Below are 12,959 nucleotides of genomic sequence, written 5' to 3'. Positions count from 1 at the left end.
AGTACTTAATACTTTTCAATTGGTAAACATATTTCAGCTTAACTGTATCTTGACCAGTTTATATGCTGTCTTATTTGTAATGTGACTTTAATTTGAATTAAAATCTATATTCCTTGTTCTCACTCACTGCCTCACCCCAACAGTGAGAGAAAAAGTTGACTATCAGAGGATTATAGGTAAAAATATACAAGTTTTGTTGAGTAGCCAGTGGGGAAATTGAATGGACCATTTTAGCTTCAGTCTCTTTCTTCTTTTTATTTTTTTTAAGATTTTATTTATTTACTTTTAGATGGAGGGGAATGAAGGAAGAGGAAGAGAAACAGCAATGTGCGGTTACCTTTCCCACGCCCCCTACTGGGGATGTGGCCCAAAACCAAGGCGCATGCCCTGACCAGGAATCAAACCAGTGACCCTTTGGTTCACAGGCCGGCACTCAATCCACTGAGCCACACCAGCCAGGACAAGTCTCTTTCATTTTAAACACAACTGATTTTTCAACTCTTTGATGACCATGAAAACTTCAATATTTTGTACTGAGTGGATTGCTACACATTTCTTTAAAAAAGAGTTTAATATAAAATGAATTCAAATGGACAGTGTTAATGATGTTGCAACGTTGCGAATGTACCTAATGCCACTAAACTGTACACTTTGAAATGGTTAAAGTGGTTTTATATTGTGTATATTTACTACACTAAAAAACAAATAAAAATAAATGCAGCAGTTGCCAAACACCAAGTAAAGCAAAATAAGACAGCAAAAGATAATGATACTGTGACGCAATTTAAATAATATTTTCAGCGCTGACTGGTGTGGCTCAGTTTGGGCATCATCCTGCAAAGCCCAAAGTCAACGGTTCGATTTCCAGTCAAGGCATGTGCCTAGGTCATGGGTTTGGTCCCCTGTTGGGGTATGGACGAGAGGCAACCGATCGCTGCTTCTCCCTCTCTTCCTTCGCTCCCCTGTCTCTAAAAGATAAATAAAATTTAACTAAAATCTTCATTTATAACCAAAATATAATCCAGTATTTAAAATCTAAAGATTACTTAAGTTATCTTAACAGTTATAGTCCTTTATGAAAAATAATCTTAAAAGCTAGAGATCTGCCCTGGCTAGTATGGCTCAGTGGAATGAGCGCCGGCCTGCGAACCAAAGGGTCACCAGTCCTATTCCCAGTGTAGGGCACTTGCCTGGGTTGCAGCCAGGTCCCAGGCAGAGGGTGCACAATATGCAACCACACATTGATGTTTGTCTCTTTTTCCCTCCCTTCCCCTCTCTAAAAATAAATAAATAAAATCTTTTTTTAAAAAACAGCTAGAAATCTTTGGCATTGTCTTACTCATTGATGATTTCTTTTTAGGAACTATATACGTACACTGAACACAGAGTGTTTTTAAAAATGTGTCTTACAGGAAGCATCTCAGTTCTCCCTACTATATTGTACCTCACCATTGGGGTCCTCAGAGAAACTGCTGTGAAGGGGCCTGGGGGCCAGTTATCTCCAACAGTCGCAGCTTCGCTACAGGCTCTGAAAGGAATACTATCTTCTCCCATGGCCAGAGCAGAGAAGAGCCAGACTGCTTGGACTGACCTTCTCCGTAGTGCTTTAACAACAATTCTTGACTCTTGGGATCCAGGTAATTATAGCTCTTTGGAAGCAGTTGTTCAATTTGCTTTAAAAAGGCAAGAGGGACAGTTTTTTTTAAATAAGCTATTTACTTGTTCATGTTTGGTAATCTCACCTGAAAGAGACCATATTTACTACATATGTAGTTAGAGAATATAAGTGGATAGAAACCTTTGTGTTCCTATTGTAGTATCTTTAGCCTTTGTTACAAGTAAATGACTGGCAACGTGTATATTAAGTTGACAGTGAAAGACTTTCATATGTAATATTAGGTAAACTTAAAAAAATGTATGATCTATGACTAGCTAACAGAACTTTTTAATATTTATAGTAGCCCTGACTGGTGTGGCTCAGTGGGTTGGACGTCATCTCAAAAACTGAAGGGTCACCAGTTTGATTCCTGATCAGGGCACATACCTGGGTTGCCTGCCAGGTCCCCAGTTAGGGGCATGCAAGAGGCAACTGTTTGATGTTCTCGCACACATCAGTGTTTCTCTCCCTCCCTTCCCCTCTCTAAAAATAAATAAAATTTTAAAAATAAAAATTAAAAAATATGCATAGTATACTGAAAAGTGCATAAGCTATGCATTCATTATAAATAGAAAATAAGACCAATCTGGTTCATAGTCTCACTTTAGCACTTACTAGCTAACTTATTAGCCAAGTTACCCAACTTCTCTTTGTCTTAGTTATCTCATTAACAAAATAAGAGTATTATGTTGCAGGAAATTGTTAGAGCTGTAATATAATACAGAGAAGCATCTCCCTTATTACCTGACATATATCAATAAATGATAGCTAGTGTCATATTAAGTATCCATTAAAATGTGTATACTCTTGTTACTATGTAGTTTTTATTTTCAACATACATTATAGTAATTGTAAAAAGTCTTCAGACAAATTACACATTATCCCCACTTTTCTTGTTCTATTGGGGATAAATGTCACAGTTCAGTATATTCTATTTCATTTAGTAAAAAGGTTTAAGTTGAATTCAGCATTTATTGATCGCTTTCTTTGTACCTAGAGTTGGCAATCTAGTACCTATAAATTGCTGTAGGGTATGATTAATAATATTAGGTTCTCCTTGAGGGCAACAGTAATATCTTATTTATCACTGGATTTCTAGTAATTTTAAAAAGAGACTTACTGGCGAAAAAATGAGTGATCAGTTCTGTTTGAGTATATCAGGCAGGGTGTCAGAGGTGAGGTTCTCTGGAAGCTGATGCCAGCATGAAGTTGGAGCGAAGGAGTTTTATCAAGAAACCAAATCTGTGAAGGGAATAGGGGAAAGCAATTTGGGGCAAAAGAAGTCACACTACAATGCAGGTCCCAAAAAGCTCAGTGAACCCAAGAGGCCTAGAGATTGCCTGCCCATCAGTGTCCCACATAGGACAGCAGTGTCCTGGCCTTTATCTTCAGGTGTGGGCTGCCCCACGAAGGATGTGATCCTAAGGCCAACCCTGAATGAGCCGACAGCTGACCACGCTTACCGCAGCCGGGCAGCACCTTCCCCAGCGAAGGGGATGTCAGACAGACACCTCTGTATGCCACAAGAGGTTTCTCAGCAGAATCATCTTCTTAAAGGATTAGAGAGCATTCTCCACTTGGACATCATAGATAGGGATGAGAAGCACAGAATTTTGATTAAACACCTGGAGATCTAACTAATAAGGTACATTTGGGGAAACCAAATAGAAAAGTGAGAGAATATGGGTTTGGGGGGAAAGAGTAAGAGGGTGGTGAATGATGATTAGTAGAAAAAGAGGTGAATTGGATGGTACTTAGGGCCAGATTATGGAGAATTTGTCTTGATCTGTGATGTGGACTGCTTTTAATATGCCTGTGGAATTACTAAAGGGTTTTAAGGGGAGTGAAGTGATTTGCATTCCTGAAGAATCACTCTGGCACCAGTATAGAAAAGAAAGCAAGATTGTTGAAGATAAGATAGTAGCAGTAAGGGTAAAGAGTAGTAGAATAATGAAATCTAAATTATTAACAGATTTTGCTGATGGTTTAGCAGTTGAAAGGATAGAGTCAGTGGCGCATTCATAGTACCATTAACAGAAATACCGTAGTGAGCATTTTCAGGAGAGTATGCTGAAGGTAGTTATGAAAAGACTGTAGGATAATCAAGTGGAACAGAATTATGTCGAGGTCTGAAGGTCAAGAAAGTAATCTGGACTAGAGATGATTTTAGACTACATGTATTAGGGAGTTGTCAGTGCAACATACAGGATGGTTTGAAACTACCCAGCTTGAGTTTATGGAGCAAGATGAGAGGAGATTGAGAAGAGAATGTAGTCACAGAAGCCAAAGAAAAGGAGTTTTTTTAATGGTGAGACTGGTGAGCAGTGTAAAAATACAGTGTTGAGGTACAAACAAGAGGTAAGGAAGAGGAAGGATCAAAGTATAGGTCCCTCTTAACAGGAAGAAGAAAAAGCTGAAGGAAGGTGTAGGGTCAAGGAATTTTTTTAATGAGACTTGTATGAGTTTGCGCTTATGGAAAAAAAGAAGGTAGCAATGAGGCTGGAGTTAGAAGTATTAAGGAAACAACATCCCTTTCCAGGCAGGAAGAAATAACATTCACTGTGAATTTTAAAGGACTAACCTCTCCCAGTGAGAGCAAAGAAAATAGATGAGGACGGTGTACTAGAGCTAAATTTTTATGTTGAGAATGAGTATGAGTATGCCTCTTGTATCACACACACAAAAATGTGTTTCTGCTGTGAATCAGGGAATGAGGTTAGGACCTTGAGGACTTAGGCTAGCTACTGAGAGAAATTAAAGAAGCAGCTAATCATGACGGGAAAACCATTTGCTACATGACAGATTTTCCCAAAACTTAGTGTCTTTAAAAAAAAAGGCATTTGATAGTTACAGGTCAGGAGTTCAGAGTAGCATAGCTGGGTATTTCTGGCTCAGGGTCTCTCATGAGGTTACTGTTAGGATGTTGGCCAGGACTGCAACTAGAGCATCCACTTCCAAGATGACTCACTCAAGGCTGTTGGCAAGAGGCTGCAGTTTCTCTCTGGATGGTAGCCGAAGTCCCCGCTTCCTTACCACATAGCCCTCTCCAAGCGGCTAACACTAAGGGAAACTTGCATCTATCCTAAATAAAAGAGAATGAGCTGTAATTGAGAAATAAAATTTAAAAAAGAAAATGGGAATACAGTCATGTACAGCATAACCACATTTCAGTCATTGCCTGACCATGTATACAATGGGGGCCCCATAAGATTATAATGGATTATAAGCAAAAAGTTTGTTTGAAATGTTAAAAGAAAAGTCTGGACCGGACTATGACGTTGAATTTACTGCTTGCTCTGCACTGTTTAAATACATGAGGAGGCCCACTCAGCATGCTGTCCGTCAGAGGCTGGAGCCAGAATTTGGCCAGGGATCAAGAGATGCAGGCTGGGGAAAGGGGAAGCCTACCCTTAACTCCTGCCTGCCTCTTCACTCACAGACTCACTTCCCTTCCTCTCATTTCTCTTGTCTCTCTTTCCTCCCATTCCTGTTCCTCTTACAAACTCACTTCCCTTTCCTCTATTTCATCTTTATCTTTCCTCCCAGCCCCATTTCCCTCTCCGCCCTCCCTTTTATTGGGCCTCCTCTCAAGCTTTTCTCTGAGTCTCTTTGTCTCTGCTCTCCCTTTCTCTTCAGTCCCTCTCTCCCTTCCCGTTCCCCCATCTACTTTCTCTCCAAAGGGACCTTCCTCAGCAGCCCTTCCCCGACCCCCCAAAGCATCTGTGCATGCCTTCTTACATGTGTGCGCACACACACACTTTATCTTTTATACTGTATTTTTACTGTACCTTTTCTAGGTTTAGATACACAAATACTTAACATTGTATTACAGTTGCCCAAAGTATTCAGCACCATAACATGCTATGCCAGGTTTGTAGCCTGGAGCGATAAGCTATACCATATAGCTAGATATGTAGTAGGCTCTACTATCCAGCTTTGTATAAATGCACTCTAGGATATTTGCACAACAATGAAATCTCCTAGTGCACTCCTCAGAACATATCCCTGTCCTTAAGCGAAGCCATGACTGAGGAAATTTGGGCAGGGTTGGGGGAATAAGGGAATATTAGAAGAAATGGGAGGAGGAACCCAGGACAGTTTTTATCTTACTGAAAATAAAAAGATTTTTATTAAACAGACTAGCTGACTGTGCTGCAGTTTCAAGTTGTTATAAATGACTAAAAATAACTTGACTGTATGGAAAGCAGTACAGCATCATGATTAACAGTTTGTTCACTGGAATCAAACTGCCTTACTCATGGTGTGACTTGGACAAATGACTGAATTTCTTCTGTTCCTCAGTCTGTAATTCATAAAAAGGGAGAAGTGAGTACCTCCCTCATGGTGCTGTTGTAAGAATTAAATATTTAACATATGTGAAGTGCTTGTGATAATGCTGTCATAATTTTAAGTGTTGACCGTGTACTGTTTTACCTTAAAATTATTCAAATTATTTTTATAAAATATCATTCTTAATATTTTGCTTTTATCGCTACTGTCTCTCAAGTCTCAGTTCATATCAATATCCTCAGTACTTTCTCTGACCACCCAGTATAGCAGCTCCTATTGCTTTGTTACTTTAATGTCTTTTGTATTTATAGACCTTGGGACAAGCTGAAATTAAATTCTTTATTTGCATCCTTGTATATAGTAGATTTTCTCTTTAAATTATACCTCAGTGCCAAAAAGAGTACAGGCACATGATAAACGTTTCTTAAATTTTTTGTGGAGTGAATGTTACCAAAGTTTCTCCTCCCTTCCCCCACATATATATACACAGATATATATGTATACGTGTATACATATACACATATATAGATATATTTATTTTTATATACATATAGTCTGTCTGGAAAAAGTCCTTCCATTGATAATATAACGAGAATAGTTTGCATGATATTGCTGTTACCTGGCAGCCAAGGAGAGTGGACCGGAATGCACATGCATGAACAATGATGACTTCACTGTACTAGCCAGTGTGGACGATAGACACCATTGAGTGAGCATGTCCACTGCGTGGCTGTCTCATTAAAAGTGACTGAGCAAGTAGACCAACACATCTGCATCAAATTTTGCATTAAGCTTGAACATCCCTCTGGAAACTTTTCGGATGATTCAGATGGCTGCAGCCATGGCAACTGGTGATTGTCAGCATCATCAGGACAGTGCACCCACTCATACACCTCATCTTGTGCAGAGTTTTTTGGTGCAACATCAAACCACCCAGGTGACTCAACCCCGCTACAGCCCAGATTTGGTGCCCTGAGACTTGTGGCTTTTCCCAAAACTAAAATCACCTTTGAAAGGGAACAGATTTCATACCGTCCCATAAGATTGAGGAAAGTACAATGGGGCAGCTGATGGCATTTGGGATAACTGTGTGAGGTCCCAAGCCTACTTTGAAGGGGACTGAGGTGTCATTGTTTCTGTACAATGTCTCTTCTATCATGTATCTTCTTCAATTAATGTCTCTATTTTTCATAGTACATGGCTGGATACCTTCTGGACAAACTGTGTGTGTGTGTGTGTGTGTGTGTGTGTGTGCGCGCGCGTGCGCGCCCCTTTCTTCTCAGCAGTAGCAATCAATTCTTATACAAATTAATGAGTTGTCACTCCTTTTCAGATAATACTGACTTTTCACATCAGGCTCATTAAAATTATTTTATGAGAGTTTGACTTTGGAAAATGAATATACATCTAACAGAAAATTCCTTCAAATGATTGATGGTGAAGGGGACCAAAAGTTTTGCCTTTAGGATATTGGTCTTTAAGCTGGTTATGAAGAAACAAATTACCTGTAAATGGCTCATTCTCACTTTTGAAATCTAAGATCCCATGCCCCCCCTTCTCTTCTTTGTCCAGAATGTCATATATACCCAGTTCTGCCTCAGTGTTTTTGGAATTTTCATGCTTACTATGAATTCCCCATGCACAAATACTAAAATTTTATTTTCTCCTGTTAATTTTTCTGTTAATTTGATTATTAGCCCACCTAGAAGAATTTAGAAGGTGGGAGGGAAAGTATTACTTTTTAGTCCCCACAGTGGCCTAAGCAACTGTTTTCAGGTTTTTCTCTACTGTTATGAAATGGTATATGAAGCAATGTGCTAAGTTATTTTCACTTGACACAGGTATTATCAAAATACGAATACTTTAAAATTAACAAAGAAAAAATATTTGGCCCTGGCTTGTGTTACTCAGTGGATTGAGTGCCGGCCTGTGAACCAAAGGGTCCCCAGTTCCTTTCCCAGTCAGGGCACATGCCTGGGTTGTGGGCCAGGTCCCCAGTTGGGGGCGTGCGAGAGGCAACCAATCTGTTTCTCTACCTCTCTCTCCTTCTTTGTTCCCCTCTCTCTCCCAATAAATAAATCTTTAAAAAAAAAAAAAAAAAGTTGTCCAAGCATTTCTATATTGCTCCACAATAAAAATAGTAGTGTAATGACTAATACACATTGAGTATTATATACAACATGCTATTCTAATGCTTTACATGGATTAACTCATTTAGCCTTATAAATGTAAATACTGTTGTTACTCCCATTTTACAGATGAGGAAGCTGAAGACAGAGTTTAATGTCCAAGGTCGCACAACTAGTAAATTTATATATTCCTAATAAATATGTATGTATATTTACTGATGTCTTTACCTGTAAAGATTATAATTACTTTGGTAATTCTTGGCTGTAGAATTACTTAATAATCCACATTTTTTAACTGACAACATTTGCCAGGAGTCTTAAAGTCAATTAGTGTTTACTGTATGTAACTATTATGTACAAAAGAAATTTTCCCACCAAACTAGAGATAGCTTCACACAGATATATAAAACAGTAAATATGGCAGTATTAGGATCTGGTTCTCATAGATTATTTTTCTCCTCAGTAGATGGAACACACCAAGAACTTGATGAAGTCAGTCTCCTTACTGCTATCACAGTATTTATCTTGTCTGCCAGTCCAGAAGTAACAATTATCCCATGCCTTCAGGAACGCTGTGTGGAGAAATTTAAGGCTACTCTTGAGATTAAAGATCCTATGGTAAGTGTCTTTAGCAGAGAGATGTTTGTAATAGCAATATGTTTATGCTTTTGCAAAACTTTTATTTGTTATTTTATTTTTAGGTTTGGATAAAACCTCTTCTTGGGGTGACAGAGCCAAATAATACTACTTGTTATTCCTTGGCCCCGAGGATAGAGCATAGTTGGAAAAAGATAAAGGAAATGTTTTAAAATAAATAAATTTGAAATAGGGGCATCTTAAAATTGCTATATCTCTAGAATTTTTCAAGGGACATTTAATAAGATACATGTAGTTTATTATAGTAGATTTCCTTTTCTTAAAAAATTTTTAAAGAAGAAACAAATACTCCAGCCCTGGCTGGGTGGCTCAGTAGATTGGCATGTTGTCCCATACACCAAAAATGTTGCAGGTTCGAACCTCAGTCGGGGCACATACCTAGCTTGTGGGTTCAATCCCTGGTTGGGGCACATACAGGAGGCAACCGACCGATGTCTCTCTCCCTTCCTCTCTCTCCAAAATCAGTAAAAATTCTGGGGCAAGGAAGAGGACAAGAGAGAGGGAAATGGAAGACTTTAGTACATGCCTTCAGTATATGATCTTGATATAATGAGACCCATTCCAAAAACAGTACACACAAGTTGATCCCATTGCTTTATGGTCCCTTCATTTGCTGAATTAGTTTCCTATTCTTTTATGTGCTACAAAGTGAGTGTGTAGCATATGATCATAAATATCTTGACTCCTCAAATGTAGGAACCAGATTTTCTCTCAGAAAAAAATTAATAATCCAAATACTATTGCAGTGTATTGAATAAAGGATGATATGAAGTAAATCTTCACTTAACATTGTTGGTAAGTTCTGCAACTTGAAGCAAAACAACATCTAAGGAAAACAATTGATAAAATCAGTATAAACAATAGTTAAGTTCCTAAGATATCTCATCAACGTTATAGCAAACAACATTATTTGAGGACCTGTATTTGATGTATAGTCATCTCCTTCTGTTCTGTTTGTTGCCTACAGCAATGCAGGAGCTTTATGTAGCAGTCTCAAAATGATGGCTTAGATATCATTATTATTATCAAAATGATGGTATAATTAATATGGTTCAGGCATACTAATTAATGTGTCTCAAAACCATGACATTTGAATTTTCAATTTAAGTGATTTTTGTCTTAGAGCATTTTCTGAATCTCCCAAATATTTTTCAAGTTTGCATGTGTGTTTTGGTTTTATTTTTGTATTAGATTATAATAGGGCACATGAGGGGGGAAATGGAAATTAGAGAAAAGAAGAAAAATTAATCCTAAAACAGGAAAGGCAAGTTAGCCTGTCCTAGCACCCCGCATGCGTCTGTTCCCATCCAAAGTGTCACAGCGACCGCTGTTAGCAGGCAAGTTTGCATACTGTTATCACTTGGGTTTTCAAAATTAAAGATGAATTGGAAATAAATTTAAATATCTTTTTAGGGGCTTTTATTTACTTTTTAAAATTTATATTAAAGCCTTTATTTTAATGTAAATTTATATTTACAGTTCTTACTATTTTTGTCTCTTACCTGATTAGGTACAAATCAAGACCTATCAACTGCTACTTTCCATCTTCCAGTATCCGAATCCAGCTGTTTCCTACCCTTACATTTACTCCTTAGTGTCCCCTATTGTGGACAAACTACAGGAAATAGACAAGAAAAAGCCTGAGGATACTACTGAGCTTCAGATCTTTCAAGAAGGCATAAAGGTCTTGGAAGCGCTGGTAACTGTTGCTGAAGAACAGCATCGTAAGTGTCAGCACAAAATTCACGCTGTATCAGAATCTGTCCAAAATTAGAAAGTTAATGTTATTTAAAATGTAAAACATTCAGGGGGAGAGGGTGGATAGAGGTGGCAGAGGGTCTAAGGGGGATAAATGGTAATGGAAAAAAATGCAATAAAAATAAACTGTTAAAAAAATGATTGTTTTTTGGAGAGGGTAGAAGGGTTATGGTCAGATAAATTTCTTAAAAATTAAAATAAACAGGTGAATTCCTGAAAAAAAGTAAAACATTAATATATTTGTTAAATGAATAAATATTTAAAATGTAAGAGTCACTTAATTTTCATATTCATTGCAAGGCAGTATTATGTTAATGTTAAATATTATAAATTTGGGAGCAGAGATGGGAAGAATTGTTTTCCCCTTAAGTGGGGGGAAATGTGTGCAGATCTAGTATGTTTACAGCTTTGTGTAATAAACATTTATAGAACCTAAGGCTTACTTACCTCTTGTGTTTACTTTCCAGGCTCTCAGCTGGTGGCCTGTCTTCTCCCCATCCTCATTTCCTTCCTTTTGGATGAGAAGGCTTTGGTATCGGCAACCTCCGTAATGAGAAATTTACATGACTTTGCTTTGCAAAATCTCATGCAGATTGGGCCTCAGTATTCGTCAGTGTTTAAAAGTGTAATGGCTTCTTCTCCAGCCCTAAAATCCCGCCTTGAGGCTGCTATAAAGGGCAATCAGGAAAGTATCAGAGGCGGGATACCAACATCTAAGTATACTAAGCACCCTGGAAGGAATTTAAGCATCCAATTAAAGACCAATTTCCTCTGATGTCTTTTTTTTTCACTAATCAGCACCTTAATATAGTACTTGATTATTTCCTTCTCTTTGGGGACAAAAGTGACATTTTAGACACAAGTGCACTTGGAGGTCTGATTGATTGTTTCAGTTTAAATAGCTGTAACTTTTCAAAGTAACAGCAAACTTACCATTTTTTATGTTGTGGTTTTGTTTTGGGGTTGTTTTTTTTTTTCCATATAATGAAACTACAGAGGTCTGTCAGTATTCTTGCCAGGACTTTGAAGAAAGTGCTGAAGAACTGACCTTACTAAACAATCCACTGCTTTAAAAATGAGAAACTGAATCAGATTCCTGCCTGACAATCCATACATACATAGTGTACTTAATACTGTGGCAGATTGATTCTATTATAAATTATCTGCATTTATATTGTATCCCAATTGCTAACTTAAAATTCTGCCATGTTCAGCAATTGTACTAAACTTTCTTGGCTTTCTCAACAATGTTAAATGATTTGAAAGCTGTTTAGGAAACTTGATTGAGAATTATTCAGTACACAATAGTATAAATTAATACAGCCCTACAGTATTACTTAAGATTTGGTGTCTATAAATATCATGGATTTTTACCATCTTTTGGTTTTGTTTGTATTAGGTTCAGAAAATAGAAACGTTACCCATTTTAAATAAAATAAGGCATCTTCACTTCAATTTTTCAAATGGATTTTCTGTTACCTCTATTCCTAATAATTTTGTTCATTTTCATTTTTGGAAACATACCAATGAATTTAATAGATTCATATCTATATTTAGATCAACTGTGGGTTTATATAAATGTCAAATTTAGTACAACAAATTCAGACAAGTGAATAAAAGTACGTTTTTTTTAACATGAAACATATTTTAATATAGAAAAAATTCTAAAGATAAAGTCATTGGTTGAAAAGTATTTTTTAACTGTTGGTGATCATTAGATTCTCTTTTCACTTCAGTGTTATACTCTGTGAATCAAACACTATGTCAAGACAAAGCATTTCCCTATTAAATATTAAAAACCGAAGTGATGGGGTGTGTTCAGAATTGAGAAAACACTTTGAGTCAAGCAAGAGCAATGTGATGTACTTTATTTTATTATGTTTGTATATAAATACTCTTGTAAATTGTTCAGAATGAAAACATTTGACAAATTCTAACACTACAATCAATTTTTCTAATTAACATAAATAAACCTAATTTTCTTAATTGTTCTTGCATTTGAAATTATTTACCCACAAAAGATGGCTGATTAATTTCACAAATTGCAGAAAATCAATTTTATTTAACTTGGCCTTTTTTCTCGGAGGGGCCCTTTCTTTCAAACATTCTTTGCAGTGGTTTGGATTCTCTGTCTTCCTAATTGTCTCTAGGAATTTGAGAGTACACCTCTTACTGTTTCCTTCACCTGAGGGCCCCTCCCTCCTTTGTTCCCTCTGGCAAGCTCCCACTCCTTTCAGGCCTGGTGTAAATGTCACTGTGTCTCCTCCCCTTGGTAACTCCCTTTTCACTTCTTTCCCTCCTGTTACACCAAGCAGATTTACCTCTTCTTCATCTGTATTCCTGTAGTGCTTTATACATTCTTCTATGCGTGGAACATCAAGTTGAATTTTAATATTGCCTTCTTAGACCGTGCCTCCTCAGAGGGAGTTTGTCTTCAATAACTACTCTGTGGCATCAACTAGGTGCTT

The 12,959-nt window shown here is 37.4% G+C and overlaps 1 protein-coding gene across 3 annotated transcripts in view; it reads left to right on the top strand.

The window, feature by feature from the left end:
* The window catches only part of HEATR5A (HEAT repeat containing 5A), a 111,806-nt gene extending 99,397 nt beyond the window's left edge, over positions 1–12,409 (top strand). For 2 of the 3 annotated variants that reach the window (XM_054577916.1, XM_054577914.1), the window contains 4 exons: positions 1,413–1,637; positions 8,540–8,694; positions 10,244–10,457; positions 10,959–12,409. In XM_054577916.1, the coding sequence (XP_054433891.1) occupies positions 1,413–1,637; positions 8,540–8,694; positions 10,244–10,457; positions 10,959–11,266 (902 nt within the window). In that variant the 3' untranslated portion in view covers positions 11,267–12,409. The remainder of the gene's footprint in view (positions 1–1,412; positions 1,638–8,539; positions 8,695–10,243; positions 10,458–10,958) is intronic. The other variant, XM_054577915.1, reaches the window with a different exon arrangement.
* Positions 12,410–12,959: the final 550 nt, after the last annotated feature.

This window comes from Pteronotus mesoamericanus, unplaced genomic scaffold, assembly GCF_021234165.1.
Source record: "Pteronotus mesoamericanus isolate MK-2021 breed Mesoamerican mustached bat unplaced genomic scaffold, CSHL_Meso_final contig_46, whole genome shotgun sequence".
Taxonomy (NCBI): Eukaryota; Metazoa; Chordata; class Mammalia; order Chiroptera; family Mormoopidae; genus Pteronotus; species Pteronotus mesoamericanus.
Note: the sequence above shows the minus strand (reverse complement) of the source record. Positions and strands in the feature narration are given on the sequence as shown.